The sequence below is a fragment of the Patagioenas fasciata genome, chromosome 6 (assembly GCF_037038585.1).
Source record: "Patagioenas fasciata isolate bPatFas1 chromosome 6, bPatFas1.hap1, whole genome shotgun sequence".
Lineage (NCBI taxonomy): Eukaryota > Metazoa > Chordata > Aves > Columbiformes > Columbidae > Patagioenas > Patagioenas fasciata.
The window spans coordinates 27,263,546-27,288,151 of record NC_092525.1 but is presented as its reverse complement, the minus strand read 5'-3'; the positions used below and the strand labels follow the sequence as shown (position 1 = coordinate 27,288,151).

At 39.2% G+C, this 24,606-nt stretch overlaps 1 protein-coding gene across 3 annotated transcripts; it reads right to left on the bottom strand.

The window, feature by feature from the left end:
* Window positions 1-707: 707 nt before the first annotated feature.
* Window positions 708-23,527, bottom strand: SLC25A24 (solute carrier family 25 member 24). Of its 3 annotated transcripts, none has more exons than XR_011739771.1 (11): window positions 23,216-23,526; window positions 12,687-12,813; window positions 12,150-12,237; window positions 11,562-11,673; window positions 8,763-8,921; window positions 8,268-8,420; window positions 7,020-7,127; window positions 5,203-5,370; window positions 3,920-4,070; window positions 1,722-3,202; window positions 708-1,399 (listed from the first exon to the last, which is right to left on the bottom strand). XR_011739771.1 is itself a non-coding variant. In XM_065842517.2 (11 exons), the coding sequence occupies exons 1-10, from the start codon at window positions 23,399-23,401 to the stop codon at window positions 3,024-3,026; spliced, it is 1,431 nt and encodes a 476-aa protein (XP_065698589.2). In that variant the 5' UTR covers window positions 23,402-23,527; the 3' UTR covers window positions 708-2,678; window positions 3,015-3,023. The 3 variants fall into 3 exon arrangements, 2 of the variants coding, with proteins under 2 accessions (XP_065698589.2, XP_065698588.2); XM_065842517.2 differs by having other exon boundaries at window positions 708-2,678; window positions 3,015-3,202; window positions 23,216-23,527; XM_065842516.2 differs by having other exon boundaries at window positions 3,015-3,202.
* Between the last annotated feature and the right edge of the window lie 1,079 nt (window positions 23,528-24,606).

Here is a 24,606-nt window from a genome sequence, read left to right as displayed (position 1 = left end):
CTCTCAGCCCGTGCCTCAGAAGACTCATGGGGATGCCAGGCAGGACATTTCATTTAGTTCATTTAGTCATGAGCCACACACCAAGCATCTACCTCTTCTGTTATTTAAAAGGAAACTTCTAAATCTACAATCATTATTTGCAGGAAATCAGAGACAAGAAAAGTCTCCCTAATTTATTTATAATTATCTGCAATGTTTGAAGGATCAGTGTGAAAAACTTGTAAGGAGCTGTCAAAGCTGGCTACTGACCGTGCTTTTAGTAAGATAACCATGCTGCACATGGAGAGTAAATTAAGTCAATTACCTTGAAAAGATTTTTATATTGATCCTTTGCCTAACAAGTAAGATTAATATCAAAGCAAGATAAATATTAAGAACACAAGCAAATATATTTGTACTTATAATTGAATTATCATGCAGCAAATACAGAAGCAAATCATGGTGTTAAACTGAATCAATGAACAAGGAAGTATATTAAACACTATGTGATTTTCCATTAAGCAATGTGACAGTTTTAGAAAGGATGATAATCGAATAATTAACTAGTTTTTCAAATACCAATGTAACAGAAAAAGCGTAGGCTAGTCTCAAACTTACTTTTAGATAAATTACCTTCATGTTTTATAGTATCATGTATATAAGTGCAATAAAGAAGTGTCATCTTTCTACCAGGCCATGAAAAAAACCATCAGCACACTCCAGCCAGATAAGGAAACAAACATTTATTCAAAACTGATAATTTTATAGAGCTAAAAAGGTAAACATATGCTTAAGAGACAAAGAATACACAATTGAACACAGTCGTCATAAAGGCACATAATAAAAAAATCACGTTAGAAAGACCTCATCTTTTCAGCATTTGAAAACATCATAACCATAATTTTCAATACTCAGAATGGCACTTGCACACTAAAAAAATGGAGCAGATCCAGAGGACAGACACTGCTGAAGTCATCCCCACATCTCTCACACACAATACATTTGCTCATTGGTCACAGTCAAACAAAATGATTGGGAAATGATCTCACAAATTCCACAAAGATACAAGAATGTTGGCAAAACCAATAAACATTCAGATCAGAAAGGCATTTTACATACAGATGATTTGGATAGAATGACATTTTGATTCTTTAAAAAAAGTGCAAAGTCCAAGGTTTCCCTAAAGGGAAGGTCAAGAGACACAGCCAAGGCTGCCATTTTCTGAAATATGATAGAACATCATTTTGTAATACAAATTCTACGGAGTTGTTACACTTCAGTTTATGGAGAATAAACACCAGCCATGGAAGCACTGAACACAGATTTACACCTGATTGTTGTCTGAAAAATATGGCCAAGTAGTCTTCTATATGTGGAATAAGGAAGGCTCAGGCAGTCATTCCTGTTTGCTCGCTTATTTCTTACCAAAAAAAAAAAAAAAAAAAGGATAACCTTAATGACCTTACAGGAACAAAGTTCTTCCTTCAATAATCCAATTTCAGGAAGTGGTCTAAGAGCCACTGCTTTTAGAACGTCAAGGTAAGTACAAAGATAATACGAATTTACAAAGATTAAGACACCAGACATTGCAGAAAGTAGAAAAGGGGTAACAAATGAGTTCAGCAATAATTGTCACTCTAATTGAATGTTCGGGTCTGAAGGCAACTGAAATGCTGGACCACCCTATTCCCAGCCTACCCCCCAAAGTCACTTTGGAAGTACTTGCACATGGAAATACCTACTTGCTACACTGAGGAAGTGCTGCTTTGGTGGTTTTGAGGAGGAGCTGTTTCTCAAGCAACAAGTTCTGTGTGTGTGCTCTGCAAACTTCATTAACATCCATCTGATGGACACCTGAGATCAGCAGCCCCATTTGGTCACTTGAACAAACTGCTTCAGTATTTTACTACCTGAATCTCACACAGGCAGCCAGCATGCACAGAAGACTGTGAGGGAAGAGAATCTATCTTGCATGACAAACCTGTAAAACCTTTACATATTAATGCAATCCTCTATTGGCTGTTGCGCATAGCGGACTGTAGCCCTCCAAGTAAAGGAAAGAATGAAGAGTTCAAAATGAGAAGCATTTCTCTCCCCAAGGCAGCTGTGATGAGCTCTGCTATCGGTTGTATTAAATCACTATCAGCTTAATCCTGGACCCTCCACCCCATTTTTAAACAGTAACTTGCACTTGCATGGAATGATCTAGTAACCAAGCTTTTTCTGTTCTCGTGTATTTTGACCCTACAAAACATGTAGCTGCAACTCAAAGTTCATCATGGTTAATGGTGCTACCATTTACAAATGCAATGAAAAGCAGGTCTTGTGAAGCAAGTTAGGAAAATCACTTATTAAAAATACCGTGTAAATCCATTTGAGGTATTCTGACACCACGGAACAGCAGTTTCTCAGGCTCTTATTCTTTAAATAATTTAAAAAAATAAAATAAAAAGGTTAGCCTGAAGAGAAAAGTGATGGACTAAAGGTGATGGGCTACATTTTCATTTCCTCCACCCTTTTCTGTAACCAAGATCCTATTTTTTATGAACTTTACATTAAGTCTTCAAAAATAACAATAATAAGTGCTAAGTTCTAGGTGTGCAAAACATTGCCTGTGAATTGTTTGAGTATAGGCAGTGTGACAAAACAAAAAGTCACTTTCATCTATTCAGTATCAAGGCAGTATCAACTTCTCCTACCTTTGGTTCGATCCAAGTCAAATACACATTTAGAGAAGACAAATACAAAAACAAAAAGACAATGAGTAAAATATGGATGATTTCATGAAAATGCAAACATATTTTTGATTTAAAGATAGTTTCTTGATTTTTTTTTTAAACCTCAGTGACATTTTAAAGTGCAATATAGGTATCTGTTTAAAAATGGTGAACTAGAATTTAAGAAAGTTTCTTCCCCCTTCAGGGCAAAAGTAGAAGTTTCAACACCTCTCCACAAAGATCTGTCTCTAATTGTGGAACAGATCACTTGAGTAACCTTTTTTTGTTCTGATGTTTCCAACATTAGAAGCATCTCACCTTTTTCCTTCATGCTATTCCCAAATTCTGCTTCATTTTTTCATATACAACATAGCTGATGCTGACAGCTGGAAGCACTTTCATAAAATTAGGGGCTATACCCCTATAAAGTCCTCGGATGCCCTCTGTAGCAATTATTCTTTGAAAGAGACCGACCATGTTTAGCTGTGGAGCTCCTTCCACTGAGGCTAGAACAAAAACATCATGTGTTATACAAGAGTTCTAGTAATATTAAAATTATTAAACATGTATTAAACATTTGTGTGGTGAGCCTACTATCGCCTCTCATGCCATTGACTAAAACTTGAGTCCTAATAGACTATCCCAGACATTTGAGAGATATCCATGTGTCTAAATCCCATGGAAAAGCATTATCCACCTACACGCCTTTGGGAATCTAGGCTCCCATCTTTAACCTGTGCACAAACCTCCCAAACAAAAATCTGAGCTACAAAACTGTCTTTACGAAACATCCTCCAGAGCAAACATCGCTGTCTACCTTCCCAGGATGATGCAAGTACTTTACATGCTATCTCTAAAATTTAGGAAGCATTCTAACTTCTAGAAAAGTGCTCCCAGATTATGACCGGAGCTCCGTGTCTGACAGTTTTGTAAGGAACATGGCTCTCGAAGCACACAGAGCACTAGTGTCTGCAGCGTTGCATTTGCATTAAGTACAATGAAGAACAAAATTGGGAATAATAGGGAGAAAAGACCAACATTAAGAAGAATTTTCCAGATAAGTCCTTGGTTTTCAAAGTTGTGGTTTAGTTTTTGTTTTGCCTTGGTTTTTTTTGGGGGGGTTGTGTTTTTTTTTTTATTCCCATGTCTCTGCTTCAGCTGTCCCAAATGATACAATTTTGATGAGACCACACAGACACATTTTTCAGTACAACAGGACTCACCTTGAGCCTGCATGCGTGTTCTGATAAGAGCAAGAGGGTAACTGGCTAACTGCCCGCATGTGCTGGACACAGTACCACATCCCAACAACACAAAAACACCCGGGTTGGCAGAGCTGGACGCGTAGTGTTCTAGCCATGTACTCTTTAAGAGCTGCCAAGATATAAAATTCAATAATAAGAGATCTGCATTCAAAAAAAAGTGAATACATCTTTATTCATGCCAAATCTTATGGGACCAATCCTGAAAAGCACCAGTCTCACCATGCCAGTCCTCCATGTACAGGTACCTTAGCACACAGTTAAGGACTTTAACCAGAATATAGTACTTAGTGCCTAGGAGAGGAATCCTTGGACAATCCAGCAGGAGCAAGTGTGTTCATGTTCTATACTTGTTAATACTTTGGGGGGAAGAGAAGGGAAACACAACCCAACACCCTGCAGGGTGCAAAAAAAGCTCGCACAGCTGTGCACATCACCCCACAGAGAAGCAAGGATATAAACTGTAGAAAAGAACTTCCATACGGCTTGGAAAACATTTGCTCGATGGCAATTCTAATTACTATGATGGTATCACAGATTGATTTGCCTTGACTAGAAAATTAGTCTGTGCATTTGAGTTACTTAACACACTGTGACAGAAAACCTAGCATCTAAGGTAGATAAAACATTTTAATTGTTGCTGATGGATGTACGAGGTGCTAGTTGCTCTTGAAAGGAGAGACAGCGGTACTTCAAATTCCTCACAACTATATGTTAACAACAAAAAATTCTGGTAACATGCATAGATACACAAGGAATTCAGGTTACTATAATCCAGTTATAAATCAGATAAAACAGCAAAAAATTATTAAGTATCGTAAACACAGACTAGGTAACATATCAGGTTTTTAAAGCCCAAATTTGCTATAGAATAGATATGTCCCGGGTCAATGGGGCTATTTAACTATGCAAGCATGTTGTATTGCCAAGGTCTATATAATCCTGCCTTTACAATTAGATCTTTTGTTTAGTACTGTGGAAGAGAAGAGCCTTGCACAGCAGATGAACCTGTTGCTTGTAAAGGCCCATCTGCACAGACACCCTTCCAGGAGGGGCAAAGAAAAATGTTCAAGTCTAGTAAAACTAGTGGAAATTGTCATTTATCTATTTTAAACTGAAGGCAACTGTAATATTACAAGCACATTACAAATCTAACTAATGATACAGGTATCCTCCTAAAGACCACTTGACCTTTTTGTAAATTAACCAATAAAGGCTACATGCATTCAGTGATCTAAACTCACCTCATAAACACCAAGGTCAATGCCAGCGTAAGGAATTATACCCAGAATATTAGGAATATAGCCTTTGTAAAAGGCCTTCACACCTTCTCTTTTTAAGATCTTCTTAGCACAGTCAAACATCCCAGAATATTGCCCTGTTTTACCCACAGCCAATCTGGTCTTTAAAACCTAAAAAAAAAAAAAAAAAAGTAGCAGTCTTAATTACATAGCCATTTATTAATGTAGTTTATAAACAGATGAAAATACAGTATCTCTCTGCTTATTCAACTGTGTGGAACTGTTTTGCTTTTAGCACTTCAAATCTCCTTTGTGATGACTACTGTTACAACTTGCTTAGCAGAGGGCTTCTTCAGGGTTTGTTATTAATGCAGAGTACTACACATACTAATGTAGCATACAATACTACCCAACACTAGATTACAAATTAGTTAAAAAAAAAAAAATATGGAACACAGCCTTTTAAAATTGCATTTTAACTTTCTTTTCTTGATTAAAACAGGCAGATTTTTGATCAATTTGAAGGCAACAGTGTGGGCAATATTTAATAGAAACATTAGCTAAAGAACAACTGAGAGAATTAACACACCAGCAGATCACACTTCTGATCAGTAAACAGCATATTAAGAAAATAATATTTCAAAGAGCACAACCCTATGAAAGGTAGTTAAGGGATATAAAAGACTGCATCTCACCGCTGAAACTGAGCACATGATTAATAATGCAAATGAGTCTATACAGCATCTTAAGATAAATAAATGAATAACAGTGTCCAAAAGAAACCACAGATTCCTGATCAGGAATTTGGTCTACTTGGAAGCCTCATAGGACTGCAGCTTCCTCAGGAGTTTCTTGCCACTCTGTTTTTTAGGTTGTTTCTAAGTAAAAGAGAAAAGTACTTCTAGGACAGTATTGTATATTTATTAGGAATGTCAGAGCATTTTATTGTAGAATAGTTCACCAGTCTCAATTGATCAGGATAATCCAGATAATCTACATAACATTTCAGTTATTCTATAACTTAATCCATCTCTGTACTCAAGCTGTGATTCACCTGCTCTAATTTAAAAAGAGATCTTTATCACTGTCAGCAACAAAACCAGCTAAGTTCTATTGCTACTGACACACTTCCCTATGAAAAAGGTATTTAGGTTACATTATCTGTTACTTTCAAATACTGATGTTGGTATTGGTTTAATCCCAGGCCCAACATACATTCCAGTTATTTGCACAAGATAAACTTCCTGGGGAACCAGCAATAAAGAAGGTATATCCTACTTCTATTAAAAAAAACCACCACCAACAAAACAGAAGAGATGTGAAATAGCTACCTTAGAGCAGTTAAACTGCAACATACGTGGTACCACATACAAATGTGTCCTACAGATGAACAAGCAGTCAATCCCCCCAGTCTCAACTGGTGCTGTTATACTTTCCCTGCACACTGATGTTCTAACCAGACCGAGCTCCCATCACAATGTAGCAGAACTTTATCAGTTCTGCTACAGACAAGAACATTCCTTGTTTACATACATAGTGGGAAAAAGATTACTTTTTCCTTGAAACAGGTTTTATTTAAATATTGCTTTAGACAAAATTATACAGACAAATATACAGAAAAATGACAACTATCAATTAGAACATAGTATATTCTAAAATGCCTAGTACTTAAACTCTGAAAGTCCAAAGGAAAAACAAATTAGGTTATAGGAATATAGAGGAATTCCTACAATAATTTCAAGACCAAAATGAGTTTTACTTTGGAAATAAACCAGACATTTGGCAGAGTCTCCAATGGAAGCAGATTCTCTGTTCCTTACCTCCATGGGATAAATAGAGGTTTGTGCGGTTGCTCCAGCCAAAGAACCAGATACAAATCTTTCCACGGTGCCTAACTTCCCATCATCCTTAGTGAGTATCTTCTTATACTGTATAGTTAAAACACATAAAATAAACATTGCATGCTTTTTAGGAGAGGCGAGAGTTATAACGAGAAGCAGGAGTACAGTACATAATATCTTTCTTAGCTGTACGTACTTTTTCATGTATTTACAGTTGCATTTATTAACCCAAACTTAGCACTATACTCACAACTTTGTGGACAAAGATTCACAAGAATACAATAAATATTCCATCCTACAAGAATCCTTTACATTAAACACCGCATCGACCCACAGTACTGTCAGGTATTCTACAAATGGCCAACACAAGGGTATCTGGACTGTGGCCCCCAGATAAAGAGGAAGCAGCTCCCTTGCAGATCCTGTTGGAGAACAGGATGAAAGATCAATGAGCACGTGCCCAGGGACACTCAGAGAGCTGTACATACTGTTTAGTTCAGGATGGAGACACCATCATGCAAGGATGCGCCATCAGATCCCGAAAGGCAGAGCAAGGGTAAGGAATAATGTGCTCTGAGTTACTCTGTGGCATCAAAACGTGCTGTTCGGTCTCGAGACATCCCAAAGCTTACCTGACTTTTTGTTGCTCTTATTTCATAGTTGTACCGAGATGTACAGTATGTTCATTTAGCCTCACTTGAGGCACTAGCAAGCCCCACAGAGGAAAAATAAAGATTGTTTAACTACATCAGAAATGGAGTTCATTTCCTAAAGGAGGATTAGGCCTTAACATGATGCTTAAAGCTGATTCAGAGGTAAATATAACTCTGAAATCCAGGCTGAGGGCATCTTACATAGCACCATGATACTTGACTTAAAAAACCTCTGTATAAGTTCAGCTAGCATAAAATGCTACGGTTTTGGTTGTTGACACTTCAAAGCCACAGAGTAGATATTTATGCAGTACTCCATAAAAAGCTATGCAGACTGGAAGACAGTTTAAAATGTATGACAAGTTTAGCTTATCTACACTGCTTATAATACAACAGTAGAATCTGCCTAACACCAGGTTTCTATTAACAGAATAAACAGAGCATTTTAAATCCGAAAGTCACTCTAAATTATTGTGACAAAACTCCTATATAATACAACAGTACAAATAATGAACAGTAAAAGTGATACAGTATTTTATTTACCATTATTTTCATTCCTGATTTATCATCCTACCTGTTCATAAGCCCAGAACTTAATAGCTGTTTCAGGAGCTATTTTGACAACATTTACACCATTACCCCTCCAGAGGGATCGGACACCACCTTCTTTCAACATCTGCTTAAAACCACTGGCTATGTCCATTTTGTTGGATTTTGAACCATGAACCTAAAAACAAACCAAAGCCACAGTAAAAAACACTGCTTTGATTAGATTGTAAAACTCATCACCTAAGTAGTAAATTGCTTAAATATACCAACTAGCAAAATCACATCCACTATTGAAAAACACCTCACTTTAGTGGCACAAGTACTATCGTATTTTGTTTACATTTTTGCCAGTATGACTATGGAAAGGACAATTATTATGAACACAAAATATGGAAATTGTCAAAACATAACTAGACTCCAGAATTTAGATACTGTATTTGGCCAGCAGTTTTCCATAACTGTTCTCTAAAAACTGAAGTGATACACTGAAAAATAAAAAGTTCTTGAACATTGCACCTACCTGCATCATCACTTTCAGGCGATCTAAGGGTGCTGTACCTGTTCGAGAGACAGCACCAGCCACTCCTCCTGCCAACAGCTGTTTCCACCACTGTCCAGTCTTTTTCTCTTCCTCTGTGAACTCATCTGGAACAGTCAAACTATCTCCTATATCCAAAACCTATTAGAATCCAAAGCAAAGACATGCAAATTATTCTCTCGTTTCCATCATCTCAATTTTATCGACAGCTCTAACTCCAAATTAACCTACCCCCTGAGAATATGTAAATAAAATGCCAGTTTAAAAAAAAAAAAATCTCTAATTTACATTCTATAATTAAGTTGCTACGGATTGCTTTTGCTATTCAACGAACAGCAACTTTTAATGACTTCTAAGCAGATATTGAGTAACAACACCATAGACCCACCATGTCAAAGACTGCGCCATCATCATTAAAAATTATGACAAATTTTTGCCTTGAGTACGGTCTAAACAAAGACATTCTGTCATGATCAGCAGACTTTTACAGCCAGCACTAGAGCTCAAATGCTTATATGTTGCGGTTATACGTCTGGCTTTCACCGGACAGCCTTCTAGGATTAGTTTGGTAATCTCCTAAGGATGCTACCAAGAGATTTGTCTCTCACGGTAATTTATTCACACATACATGGGATTTCTCCTTCCCCCACCCCCATACATTTTAAGGTAGCATTTTTATATCAGAATATTCTATTTCTGGTAACTGCTGTATATTAGCTTGCAAAATGACAAGTTTGACCAATGCTTCATAAATTCTGTTATCATCAATTGCCCTGAAAGACACATTAATGACTTTTTTCACACATAAAAGTTTGAAATTTCATTAAGAGGTACATGTTGGTATTGCCATTCAATTTGATCAAAGAAGAAAATTACTGTAGGCTTTAGCACTTAAGCTACCCAAGGTGTAAGACTACAGAGTGTAACATATCACTTAAACAGTCTCTGCTCTTTGTATAATTTATAACCACAATATACAAGAAAAAAATAACACTGTAGATAATGCAAAGCCAATACTATGCATAAATTAAACCTGTAAAGAAGCAAGAATGTTTTAATAACCGATAGGTACTGACCAGAAAGCATGTTAACTTTTTTTAACTACTGTTTATTTTAATTGTAGACACTACATCCCTAATTTATGCTGTGTTTCTTAGCAGATAAGTAGACAGAATATTGTCTTGGTCATTTGGAACAAGAATTGTAGAATGCGAATTATAGATACAGCCGCTGAACAAACAGGATAAGCAACCACTATTCTGGATATTGAACACATAACAGATTAATTGAAAAATCCTTTCATCTTTCTGACATTCATAGTTTCCAAGTAAGGTGTCATCAGTTGCACAACTATATGGAGCCATCAAAAACAAACAACAAACAAACAAAACCACAAACAAACAAACAATCAGAACTCACAAAAAATAAATTCAATGCTCTTAGAGATATTATGCATATCTGCCAGGGTTTAAACCCTGTGTCTACCAAGCCTTAAACATAACTAAGAAAAACCTAAATTTGAGGGAGTTTATAACAGAAAGACCAGAGCTACCAAACCGTAATAAGCCTATGCCAATGCAGCTACCTGCTTGGAAGAGTCTGGCAGCAACTAAAATCTTACAATAAACACAGAACTGGAAGAGATGTCAATGCCAGCAAGGCATCTGAGGTCCCACATCTGCTCTTATCTGAAACACCAGCTGTGTCACCGTGCAGCTGGATTTTGCCTGCTACGATAACTGGGTCATCAGCTGACTGCAACACTGGAAGATCCTAAGAGACTTCTAAAAATGTTTATTGGGGATAAAAAAATTACATTCCATAATCTACAAAAAAATAGATCTTATGTTTAATAAAAAGTAATACAAAGCATTTTATTAAGCAAAGGTGTTTTTTTTTTTTTCCCACTAAGTAAGCTGGGACGAGGACTATCTGATCTCAAGCAGTGTTCCAAGTGTTTTCTTCAGCCAGTAGGGAGCTAACTCTGTTTTACCAAACATTTCCGAATTGAGGTTGTACAGTGTGAAACACTCAAAGCTTTCAGATCTCATCATCTGTTTTTTATTATGGAAATGGTGAGTAACCCCTGAAGATATAAATGGTCTCACTACATTCAAAGATATCTGTCTTTACCTAACTTTATGGATTACTACAATAATCTACAGGAAGGATATTTAGCAAATAGGATTTCTGTTGGTTTACTTACCGTATTATTTGTTCTTAAAAGTCAGTCACTGAGGTGGAAAGAGCTCCATTCAATAGTAACTTAAAAAAACCTATCTGCACAGTGGATAGCCTATTGCTGTATATTGTTTCACTCTTAAATGAAATTCTATAGCACAAAAGAGTGTGAAAACGTGCACAGAAAATCACTAATGACACCAGTGATTTTATTATAACAATAACATTACTATACAAATGTAAATATTGAACTAATTTCAATACATGAAACAGTCAAAATGTTTCCATAATTTGGTTCAACACATCAAAAGCACTGAATATAGGAATGTACCGTCAAAAAGAAAAGAAAAAGATTTACTATTGTGGTTACTATCTTTCTGTGGAATATCTGCCAAAGAAGAAATGGATTTCTTCATAAGAATTGCCAATATTTATTGGGAAAGTTTGGATGAAGTTCTTTGTTCAGAAGAAACTCACATCACACTTAAATACAAGTATACTTGAAATATAACTGTGAAGCTGCTACACTCAATATTGCAAATGAAACCAACAGAGATTAACTTAAGAGCTCCACTACATTAAAAGAAAAGCTGAACTTACAGTGGAATGTTTCCAATATCGAATTATTTCTTCAATGTCTGTAGCTGGGTTAAACATAAAATGATCTCTCCACTCATTCCAGTCTACCGTCATTGTCCCATCAGCATCAATACTGAAAAGAAATATAACAAAACTAGCTAAGGAAATAGTAACAGGGATGGTTTTTGTTCCGTTTTGTTGATTTGTTGTTGTGTTTTAAATATTGGCCATCACATCAGTGGCAACTAACTGTAAATTCCACGTGGAGACTTCAAGACTGAATGTGCCACGGCCTTTCAATACTATGGTTTTCTTATCCAAGGGCATCTGGCATATTCCATTTTAAAACGTAATACAATGCTTCATTCTATCAACAATATTTACAGGGAAATGAGAATATTCTCCTCCCGAACCAGATGTTCAGATAGTGACCAGACTTACTATCATGCAAGAACAGATAGAATATGTGAGAACCCCTAAAAGACATCATTGAAGGTACCAACACCGTCAAAGTTATATTCGCATTTATCCTGTTCTCTGAATTATAAAAATGTAATCATTAACAACAGAAAGAAGCTTAAAGTACTTTAAGAAATAATAATTCCTGACCTTTGCAGAATCTTTTCCGCCTGTTTTTCAGAAATGCTTATACCCAATATCTTGAGGGACTGGACAACTTCTGATGCTTCAATTTTTCCTTGAAACATTAAAAGAAAGATGATACATACTTAAAACATGGAGCTTAAAACACTTAAAGATAATTTAAAATCAATTTAAACAGCTGATGTATTATATTACAAGAACTGAGTGAAGATAAGTGCATTAAAACCATGCAACCAAATGAGATGCAAACATTCAAATAGGTTAAAAACTATTTTCTCTGTAACAGATACTTAGAAACTTTCTTATAGTTTATCTATAAGAACAAAGAGCGCCAGATCAACAGACCTGGAAAATAATCAAGACTGTAATCATGTATTGTTTCAACCTATAATATACTATAATTTTGATCTCATTAAGGAAAATAAATAGGGGGTTTATATTCACAACTTTTTGTCTCCAGTTTGACAAAGAATATAAATGAAGATAACTTCTAATGTATAGTTTCTTCAAACATTTGAAGTAATAAACTGTATCAAGGCATACCATCATTGTTTTTGTCCAAGCTCTTAAATGCCAGTTTCATCTTTTTCTCATGATCTTTAAGATACTGCATAAATTCTTCAAAATCCAGCTGTCCATCCTGGTTGGTATCTCCAGCTTTAAAAATTTTCTGTTGAGAGAAAATTCAACATTTGACTTTTCCAAATTACAGGAGATCACAAGGCAACAGCAACATGGCAGCCCTGGCTTTAAGAAAAGCATCATATTGGTCACTTTGGGGGTCAAATCAGGAAAACACTTGAGCATGCACTTCAGAGCTATATTTTGTGTTCAGAATTTAACACACACTCAGTATTTTCATAAGAGAAAATACTCAACAGTAAAGATAGATTTTTAAAAGTATTATTTCTTATTTATATAACTTTACTATTCAAAGATGTTAAGGTTTCTTACCAGTACTGGCATGTTACACCTATAGGTAGCAAATAATTTGTGGACGAGGAGGTGAAGGACAGGACAAAAATCATGAAAGAGAACAACTTTAAGCCTGTGGCTTTCCTGGTTATACATTAAATTTGTCAATATGTCAGTAAAATTAAGCAAATGCAGTCTTAACTATCCTATTTAATCCAGTGGTCTATTAATTATGAATTATAAAGATAAAAATATAAATAGCAATTAACTATTTAAATGCCGACAACAAAAAATACAAAGGTCTCGCCTGACTGGCTTTTCCAGCCCCCAGGGTTTGAAGACAGGGCTTTGTGCTTCAAACTGAAAACAAGCAAACTAACAACAACAGACTTGTAACAAACAGAAGTACAATTATCTTCCACGTTTGCATGTGTTTCCTACTAACTGTCCTGCAGGTAAGAAACACCTACATGTAGATTAAGTGTGAGTTGAACACCTGGTGTACCATTGCCAACACTGCTGGAAACCAGTCTGCAACACAGCCTGGGCAAACACCTCTCCAGCAGCAATGGGCCAGAATGCTTTATCATCTTCATGTGTGAAAACACACTTATTAAAAGAGGGAAATTACAGCAGCCCCCGCTCCCCAAGTATCAGCATGTAACTGCTGAGTCTTGTCTCCAAAGGCAAAGCCCCAAGAAGTTTTAAAGCACTTCGGGGTACGTGTAAACACGCACCAAAAAAATTCTTCCAAATATCTTCCATTTTGCAGACTGCCTTGCGCAACTGTTGTTTCTGAAGAAAGTAACTCTCAACAAGATTTGCATGGTTGTTCTAATCTGCAAAATCTGATTTTAATCATTTTATTTACTCCACCATAATTAGAAGTCCCAAAAAGACCAAAGTCCAACAGGAAAACTCCGGTGTGTTTGTTGCAGGTGTCTGAAAACAATTGAAGACATCTGAAAACATTTATGATGCCTCCTTTATCTTTCCTATCCCTCTACTAAAATAAATTTACTTTAATGTTTAAACCAAAAAAAAAAAAAGAAATTCACAAGATTATCATAATTACTCAATGGAAGGGAGGAAGATGATGTGGTACTCCACAGTGAAATAAGCAGCAAATTATTTACGTCCCATAATACAACAAGTTATGCACAATAAAATCAACTCAAGTTACCGCATAATCAAGTAAAGGTGTTTGGTGTCAGCTTAGAAAAACTGTGTTCGTATGACAGTCAAAAATCCAGCTTGCTTGTCATTTCTATTTATAACCTGTCAAAAAAATATACTCATCAATTCAGTTTCACACCCTTGCCAACATGGTTAGTGCTGTTCAGAATTTCCCATTACAAAAAGACTAGTTTAAGCTCACTGAAGCTTATGGATGCATTCCTGATCACAACCTTCTAACGAGAAATTAATAAAGGCTAACAGATTAAGCATTAAAAAAAACCAAACAAACCCACAAATAACAAACAAAGAAAACCCAGACAAAAAAACCCACACCATTAAAAATTACTCTAGGCAGAAAAGAGTCCCCCTTCAAAGACACTGCAATGTCAACTCATCTTGCACTCCATGCATAACAGCTCATACTGCAGGATCCAAGTGCCCTGCTAGACCCCCATGAGCTACTGAGTAGATGTAATTTATGTAGCAGCCGTACACACACAGAGTGAGTTCTGATCAATGCAATTTTTTTTCAAATCCCAACCGCCATCCAAACTGCACCAACAAAAAAGTAGGACAAGGGAAGTGTTGTTTTGGCTCACAGATGTGACAAAACTTCAACTAAATTCTATTTACAATACCCCCACTGCTGAGGATGGCGTGAGCCACAGAACGGAAATTCCTAGGAGGTTTAGAAAGCTGGCAATTAGCGTGTGTGAAGGGGGGCACCTTTCATTTCATCTGCCAAATGAACAGATTTTATATTGCATCAACTAGAAAAGGATAAGCACAAACATACTCTCCATTCCCTACTTCTGTTTTTACAGTTATTTTCCAGACTTGAAGCCAGCCTCAGACACCTTCAGTGCAGCAGAACAGAAGCAAGAGGGAACAAAAACGTGTGATTTCCTCAGCAGGCACAGGCATTTTTCTCACATTACAAACCTAAAGGTTCATACAAACAAAAGCCTCTTGCTGTTTGTGAAATGTACTAATTATGTAGGTGTTAAAGTTTCAGATTAAAACCAGTAATCAGCAAGTTTGTGGAACAAACAGGAACGCTGAAAGGAGCTTGCTGCCCTCTTGGAGCACAGAAACTCCCTCGTGGGGGGTTATATACTTCACGAGCAGAGCAAGCAGCAAGACGCATACTTGATTTTGTGGCACATTAGCCCCCAGGTACAAACCACCATCCATGTCATCAAGTAATTCAGATTGGAAGGGATCTCTGAAGACCATTAAAAGTACAACCTCTGCTCAAAGCACATCTGATTAGATCAGGTTGCAAAGGCCCACACCCAACTGAGTCTTGGCCACCTCCAAGGGTAGAGATTCCACAGCCTCCCCAGGCAACCTGTTCTAACATTCAATCACGCTCACTTCAGCTCAACAAGGAACCCAACTCTGCTGTTCTGCCTTTAATGTACTCCCAGATTTTGCATAGTTACAGCTACTTGTCACTGTGCCACTCCCTGGTTCACCAGCTCCTCTGATGGAGGAGAACTGGATGCACTTTAAAACAGTGCTTACAATAGAGCAGGAACCAAACCAGGTGCCAGTCCTCGCTTGGAAGTCCTAGGAAACAATATCCAGTGTGCCTGCCACACAAAACTTGCCTTTTCTTGTTACAGACTTACTGTGGGATCACCTCACCTTAAAGCCCAAAGAGGAAAAGGTTTATTTTTCAAGGTGTGCCATTTCTTCTTTCATTGTCTAAAAACTTCAACCCCAAGCAATAAAGATAATTCACTGTATAAAATGAAATGGTGACCACGTAAATTACTGCAAACTACTGACAGATAAAGGAAGATAGTTTAGGTGATCTTTCCTTTTAAAGCTACAGGCCTTCACACGTACTGTCTACAATGCTCCAGTTCTGACTTATTTGGTCATGACACTGCTGTCGCCTTCTTTTCTCTCTTTTTTTTTAAATCCTGCTACTTCTTTTTTTCTGCTGTATATTTTGTTAATACAGCTCCTTTCAAAGTTCTGCACAACGAAGCAACACCAACCCAAAAGTCCACAAGTAGACTGAAACACTGAAGAATTTTGGTTTTAAATGGCTGTATTATATAAAACATGTTGCAGTATTGAATTCCTACTCCTCCAGAAGTCTTCTGTATTTGGTGTGGAAACATAAGCCAGCAAGTCTGTTAAAAAAAAAAATATCTCAGAAAACTTACAGTCAGGCTTTACATACACCTAAAAATCCTGACACTCTGTAAGCGACCTGATGAGTTATTGGATTACTCTGTGCCAAAGTTACGAACTTTAACACATTCAGAGCTACAATGTAAAGACAGATAATGGAAGACACAACATATTTTAGTGCTTCTATGCACACTTGTCTTTTGAATTCACAGATTAATTTTTATCTTACTTTGTATCTTTTGTGTACTGTGCATAAGCCTTCATGTTCTGGTTACAAAACCGAATTGTGCATGAAAGGCGCTGCTGCTCAGTACACACGATGACCAACCATCTATTCCAGGGGTGTCGAACTCATTTTCCCCAGAGAGCACATCAGCTTCACTGTTGCCTTCCAAGGGGCGAATGTAGTTTTAGGACTGTATAAATGTAGGAGTTACATGTGCCCCCCGGGGAAAATGAGTTTGACACCCCGATCTACTCTTCGCTTGTTATTTCAGCTAATTAAAAGAATGTAAAGAATATTTTTTGAAGGAAGTGATGCAGCTAGAAGTTACTGGGTGTTTCTGGCTTCCTATCACACTATCTACAAGACACAAGTTAAAAAACAAACAAACAAACAAAAAAAAACACAAAACCTTTAAGACACATAATTGGTGCAATTAACAATTCATTGTTCTGTAATCTATGACTAGAGTTCCAAAGTGCACAGTTACAAATACTGCATAGAAAAAACACCAGCACCACAGGTGTTCACAAATTTCACATTTTCTTCTAAAACTATATATAAAACTATATATTTATATATATACACACACACACCAAACCATGATAAACCCTTTTCCTATTCTTTGCCTCTTCACCTCCACCTCCACTCACATAGCTCTACGTTCCACAATTTTAAGTTATTAGACTGCAATCTTATTGGAAACCAAATTCAGTCACAGCTCAAGCATACACAACTCCGCTCTGTTTACTGGATATGTACCCTACAATACTAAAAACTAATGTGGTCCTTATCTATATTTGCCAAGACTACACAAATTTATGACACACAATGATAACCCAAAAATCAGTAGTAAAGATTACTAAAGTCACTCTTGTCAAACTGCATCAGCTGGGAGATAAATCCAGCTTAAAGGAAAAGAGCCTGAGGATGTGTCCACACAGCATATCCCAACCAGTGAGTGCATATAACACACTAAGGAATCAGACTGACACTTAACCTCCAGAAATCCAACACAACACTGCATCGGGAGCAAAACAGTCATTTGCACTGCCTCCAAAGACCTCCCAAATTGTTCAAATGCTGCACTCATGTTTATTCACTTCTGTCCCATGGGATCCTACCAACATGCAAACAGTACCCAAGTAGGCTCCTTAAACCTGCCACAGACAGACATGAACAGAGCCCCACACCGTGGACTTGCACCCTGGCAGTAGCAGAGATGTTGTTAAAGCTGCCCCAAGCACCTCTCTTCCCAGCAACAAGAAAGCACTAGCAATGGCCTTCTCACTGCTCTATTTCAGGTAACAGAATCTCTATAAAATGAGCCTAAAAAGGAAGAGATTCAAGTTGCGAGGTTCCAATCTGCCCTGCAGAAGCTGCTCTCTCAGGACCTGGACAAAATCTCTCAACTCATAGCTATGCATTAGATTCCAAGAATCTGCAACAGCATAAATGGGAGATACAAACTATCCCTTTGTACCTTCATTCATCATTCCTTGCAAGTTACACTGTTATTTTTGACTTGGAACATACTGACTTTTCCATTAAATAAGACTATTCTGCTACACAGGCATCCCCACCTTATCGTTATCATAAAAGATTTATCAGTTCACCTTGTTTGTGTACCTGGGATACACCGTGTTTTAAGACAGGGATTTAGCAAAGCATTTCAACATGCAGTTAAGAGATCTTCCAGGAGTGGGAGTGCCCATATTTGGTGCCTGGCATTCTTGCACTTCGCAGAAACAAGAGGAAGAATTAATCATTCGCTTTACCCTGCTGCTGTTCAGGAAAAAACCTATCAAGTTAGTATTAAAAAAATTCATTTAATCTCCTTGGTTGTTTAAAGTGTTATGAAAACAAACATACTCATCTTCCTTTTTCATATGGAGACTTGGAGACTACAGCACATTCTCAGTTAAAAGCTTCTGAAGTTGTACACGTTGAAATGAAATGATGAGGTATATGTTTGCTTACAACCAAAGTCGGATATATTACTGTTTGTGGTATTTCACTATTAAGTTACCATAACCAGCCATAATCACAACACTTATTATGACCTGAAAAGTTTAAAGGAACTTCGAGATTTCCACAGTCATGCAACGTGACATCTGTTTTGGTAAAAAGTTGAAGATGCCTGTCTACTCTACAATACCAGTTTTTGGCATACTAATAAGGTGAGAGAAAATGTAATTTCACATAAAGAATGACATGCAAGCAGGAAAGTCCTGGAACTTATGAGACTGTGAATCTACATATCATATATAATTTCTAAGAGCAGATATGTGATTGAAAATGACCGTGTCTCTCCTAAGAAGCTGCTGATTAGTGCTTTTTGTATGTTTCTAGCCAAACTACAACATAACAAAGAGGTTTCAATTAACTTGCTCTACTAGCCTTCTAATTTTGTCATGTAAGGGAAGTTACCACAATTAAGAAAAGCACAAAAATCTTAATAAAACAGTGGAGAAATATTCAAGGGCATGTTTAGCTCAGTCACTAGAAAAGTAAGTGCTTTCTGGACTAAGAACAGCGATGACCAGTTTCAAGCCCTGAAACGCTATCTAGCTGTAGTTTTTAGAGGCCAGCGAAAAGCACAGAAGGAACCACATCTGGCCCCTTCTCACCCGCCCTCTGGCACCCAGACATGTCACTGTCACACAGTGCAGGGCCAGCCTCACCTGGCAGAATTCTGAATTTTCTTTGGTTTAAATGCAGAAACACACCGCAAGCATTCTGAGGGTTTTTTTAGAGTTTGTTGGAATAAAATTTTCATAAACACAGTCAATTACTCTAAAGAGTAATTTAGTCCCATTGGGCCCTGTTTCAACCACACAGGATTGTCTCATCACACTGTTTCTTCATCTAAAGGAGCCTTAAGGTAGCCAGACACCTCTGCTGAAACCTGACAGAGTCAGTCCAAATAAGATCATTATATTGTTTCCAGAATGTTGTTACTAATTCCAATAACATCTTTCTGCTCCTACCTCTAGGACTCCATGTATAAATAGCACCTGAATTTGAACGCTTGGCTGTTCCTGCTGCAAACTGAAGCTTGAAATACAGGCTTTGCCTCCTACAGGTTTACTGTAAGGACTGATTGCAACAGAAGGGTGAACAAAAATAGTACTTCATATAACCACTCGCACCATTTACGGTTCTCCCGCCTAAGAGACTCACAGCATTCTGAAGACACAGGATGAGATCATCTGAGATCTGATCCCAGCATCTATTTTGTGTCTCTACTGGACAACTCTGCTAATCAAAGTGACTGTACAATAGTTGTTCATGTTGCTTGTAGAGCACCATATGATACCATCACCACACTGAATTCCTTCTTCATACATGTTGATATATTATGTCAGGAATCTTTTGTAAAGCTTTGCAAAGTTAGCTGTTCCTGGCAGGTAATATTCTACAATATAACATAGGAGTCATCCTGGCAGCCTCTAAGCAGCACACATTTTGGATTTTCCAGTGGTTTACTTTTGTCTGTCAGATACTGATAGGAGGCAGGTCAAGTAGAACACAAAGTCAGGAGCTTCTGTCACGTTGTGCTATGATGTCTGGCTGTGTGGAAAAATGGTTCTTCCTTAGAGGGACATGCAACCTATCCCCAAAGCTTACTACATGGTTTCACATCAATTCTCATATCTACAATGTTACTTCACCTAAAAGAATGTCTCATCATACATTAAACATTCATAAAACTCCCAAGACATCTGATGAAACAAAAAGAGTATACTAGTAGTCCATTACTCAAATGGATTGCAGCTTTGTATCTTTCAAAGACATGGATATTCCTTCTAGGAAGGAATTACATTTCAAGAGAAAAGAGGTAAGCAATAGTAGTAGCACAAACACTAATTTATACTGTGAAGATGACAACTTAAATGAACCAACTGACTCTGAAGTGAAACACGGTAACTCTAACATGTTCCCTCACGAGGAGTAAACCAGAAAGCAGCTGTGCTCCCCAGAAGTACAGTGACCAACACTCCCGGGTACATGGATTTCATTCCACATAACAGAAGCCAGCCATGGAAGAGTATTTTTGGAAACCTAACCCAGACCTGCATCTAGAACACAACAATAGTGCAAGGCCTGAGACCCCAACCCAGCCACGAGGCACAGAAGACTGCTCTGCTTTAGGATACCCCAATATCTGCCCACCCCCCAGTGCCACCGCATTGGCACGGCTGAGCAGGCCAGTAGCTCACACTTTGCCACATGGTGTAACATTTCCTAATCTCATTTCTTGACTCATTAGTTATTAGTAATTATAAGACTACTTCTGCCTCTCCAAGCACAAATACGATGACTTAATATCTGACTTAATTAATAAAACACCTTTTTGCCAAATACTAAAAAGACATTTTACTGAATGCAACATCACTTCAGAGCTTGAAGTGAAGTAAGTGGGAGAAGGCAGCTTCGAGCTGCAAGAAAGTACAGGAAGCAGATGACCTACATAAAGATAGGAAAGAAGCTGGACCAGTTATTCAATTACAGATAACCAGTCTAGTTTCTAGTTCAAACCGTGCCCACCATTAAATTTAAAATAGTGAGCATATAGAAGTTGGAGTGCACTTCAACAATTCACCCACCTCTCTCAAATATGCAACATGACACATGGCTTTATTTTGTTTACTTTTGTTTCTAAAGCAACTAAGGCAGCCTGTTCCAGCTCTCCATTACATCCAGGTAAGTCTGGCTTCTCTCTGTTGATTGCATGGGTTTCACTTCCAGTTTATCCTGTAGCAACTGAGAAGCATTTGACAGACACTCAGATCTGCACTACTAATGCAAGGCATCACAGTGATCTTGAGAAAGAACTTGGAACTTCAATTCTAAGCTGCCCAAAACTTAAGAAACACACCACTCATGTCTCAGTGAATTACATGGGAAGACCACTCTCACTAAACAACAGAAAATTAACTGGTCACCTGTTCCTGTTGTTCAAAGTAAGTAAAAACCCCCAAATTGTTTTAATCAAACTGGTACAACAGGTTTTTAACAATGTGTATATAATGTGTGACTGAAGTTCACAACTAGCATGCTCTCAATAATGACAACTCACGGATAAGCAAACTGGCCAAACCATTCCTCCTTTATATATCAAAAGCTGACAACACAAAACATACTTATTTTAAAGATTATTCTGAACAGAAGCAATATTGAAGTGAAAGCATGCTGTCATGTATACTCTCACACAAGCATCGTTCAGCTCAAGAGGCCCACTGGACACTTTTCTCTTAAGTATATGAGACAGAGAATTAAATATACCAAAAAGAAGTAGAACAGAGACAAAATAGTGAGACCATGGGAAAGAATTGACAGAGTGCCCCACAATTAGTATAAAGTCACTGAAAATGACTTATTGACCCAAAAGTATCTCTTAACGCTGCAGTCAAAATTTGAGTTCACTTTCCTGAGCCTCTTTCAGAGATTATGAAACAGCTAATACAGGCATGGAATGCCATCTAACTATTCTTTATACTGAAACAGGGCTGTTACAGTAACAGCTCCAGTACAGATCTCAGCTGTACCTGGTAATTGTAACTGAGCCTGTGCATGCCTTTTCAGCACAAACTTGCCTTATCATACAAATGAACACAGAGTTGTGTATTAAATTTTGTATTCTGATCCCTGAGCATTACTGAAAACAACTAGAAAAGTTTCTCTTCCAGGTCCGGGTCAGATTTGCTAGTGTAACTCTGCATTCCACTGGAATGCTTGATGACTCAAGTTTTACTGACTCGTGAAGTCACAACATTGATAACAGGGGACAAGCAAATTTAATAGTCCAACATGATCACTGCAGAATCCACAGCCCAAACACAGTGTGCTGTCTCTTTTAAGGTTTGATGCTATTACAAATATGTATTTTTAAATAGAAGGGCCTTGGTATCAAACACTGCCCACACCAAGAAGAATCGTTTGCATGTCCACCTATTCATGGAGCCCTAGCTTCAAAGACTAGAGCTAATATTGCAACCTGCTGTTACATGGATTTACTTACTGGCTGCCCAAAGCAAGCCTTACTTTATCCTGACCTACATTACGCAACACACGTAGTAACAAACAAAAGCTGTAAGTTACCATCCTTCATCATGCTGGAGGAGGAATATGCTATCAAATATCATGCAACAAAGAGTCAAAGGAAGTCGAGAGCCGAAACATGATGAATAAACCCACCACGGCCAGCTGGCAACAGAACCATCGACAGCCATACTGCTAATAGCGCTGGCACTCGGGACCTTCCACTTACAACGCTGAGCCCTGCACTGCGCAGCCCCCGGAGTCCCCGCTTCGGAAGAAGGCAGGCCTGAGGCCGACTGCACCCAGGGCGGCCCAGAGCCCCCCGGTGCGGCTCCTGGGTCTGGAGCAGTCCCGGACACGCCGCCTCGACTCCGGGGCCACCGCGGCACAGCCAGGCGGGCAGCGCCCCATCCCTCCCGGGGCGGGCAGCGGGGTGGGGCGGCCGGGCCGCGCCTCGCCCTCCCCACGGCTGCGGGGTGGAGGCCGCTCCTCCGGGAGGTAGCGCCGGGGCGCACCGGCCGAAGAGCGGGGAAGGGCCCCCGCGCCCCCGGCCCGTTCTTACCTCCTCTGCCTCTTTTCCCAGGGGGATGCCCATGGCCCGGAGGCCCGTCTGGAGCTCGGCGATATCCACCCTCCCATCTTCGTTGAGGTCCAGCTTCCTGAAAAGGTTGGCGTAGCGGGAGTCGCCATCCCGGTTCCCGTCACAGGCGGCTGCTGGCAACACGAGGCCTCGCAGGAGCTGGAACATGACGGGTCCGTGCGGCTCGGGCAGCGGGACGCTCACCCCTCGGCTCCCGCGGGCTGGGCGCGGACGGGAAACACCGCCTGCGCTGCTGCCAACGCCCGCAGCTGCCGGAGGAGGAGCCGGGCCGGGCCCGCCTTGGCGGCGAGAGGGAGGAGGCAGGGCGGTGCGGGGGAGGAGGGAGAAGGGAGGGCGATGCTCCAGGCGCTCCCTGCTCCCCCCTGGCCGCTGAGACGGGAGGCGAGCCGCTCAGGGAGCTCCGCCTCGCCTCAGCTCTCCCTCCCGCATCTACACGGTTGTATCGCGCTAAACGTTTCCCGTACAAATAGAGAAATACCAACAACACGGCAAATGACCTAATTCGGATACTTTGGGTCATCCTAGTCACCAACGGCTGAGGTCTGGGTTGAAGCTGTGTGCAAAGCCCCTAGTCGAGAGACCTGAAGGGCAGGCTATGAAAGAGAGTGGCTGGTTGAACATCACAAAGACTAGAGGAGGAAACTTGTGGATTTTTGCTTCATAACTGGTTAATAAATAAATCGGTGGAGTAAATGCAGAAGTAACTGCTTCAATAACACAACTGGTGTGAGAACAAATAGACAGAAAATGACCTCAAGAAGGCTCTTAATGAGAGAGCTGCAGGCACAAGAGGGACCTCTGGGAATCTGTAGTCTAACCTCCTGCTCAAAGCAATCTCAGCCATGAACTCAGACCTCCAAGGCTGGAAACTGCACAACCTCCCCAGGCAGCCTGCTGTACCGCCTGACTGTCCTCAGGGAGGACCTTCAGTCCAACCAAACCTTTCTCATTTCATTTTCTGGCTGGTGTCTCTTATCCCTCCACCATGAGGAGCCTGGGCCCATTTTCTTTATAAACTCTTTGTAGGCACCAGGAAGGTGAAGGCCTCCTTTTAGGTCCCCACAAAAACCTGCTCTTCTCCCAGTTGCACAAACTCAGTTTCTTCAACCTCTCCTCACAGACCAAGTGTTCCAGCTCTCAGGCATCTTGGTGTCCCTCTGCTGAACTCATTTATCTGTATCTTTCAGGTATTGTGGAGTCTAGAACTGGACCAGAGTATCTAAATATAGTCTAGCTTGTGCAGTATAGAAGGGCATAGTCAGTCACTTCTCTCCATCTGCTGGCCATGCTGCTGTTTAACAGCCCAGGATGTTGCTGACCATGCTCAGCTTGCTCTCTGCCAAGACTCCCAG

What these genes read in the sequence shown, in the direction of transcription:
- SLC25A24 (XM_065842517.2), bottom strand. Translation starts at nt 23,401, where the DNA reads ATGTTCCAGCTCCTGCGAGGCCTCGTGTTGCCAGCAGCCGCCTGTGAC. An exon ending in CTTGGACAAAAACAATGATG is followed by an intron (nt 12,238 to 12,686) that starts GTATGCCTTGAT and finishes TAATGTTTCAAG; the next exon opens with GAAAAATTGAAGCATCAGAA. An exon ending in GCCTGAAAGTGATGATGCAG is followed by an intron (nt 8,421 to 8,762) that starts GTAGGTGCAATG and finishes GTTTGTTTTTAG; the next exon opens with GTTCATGGTTCAAAATCCAA.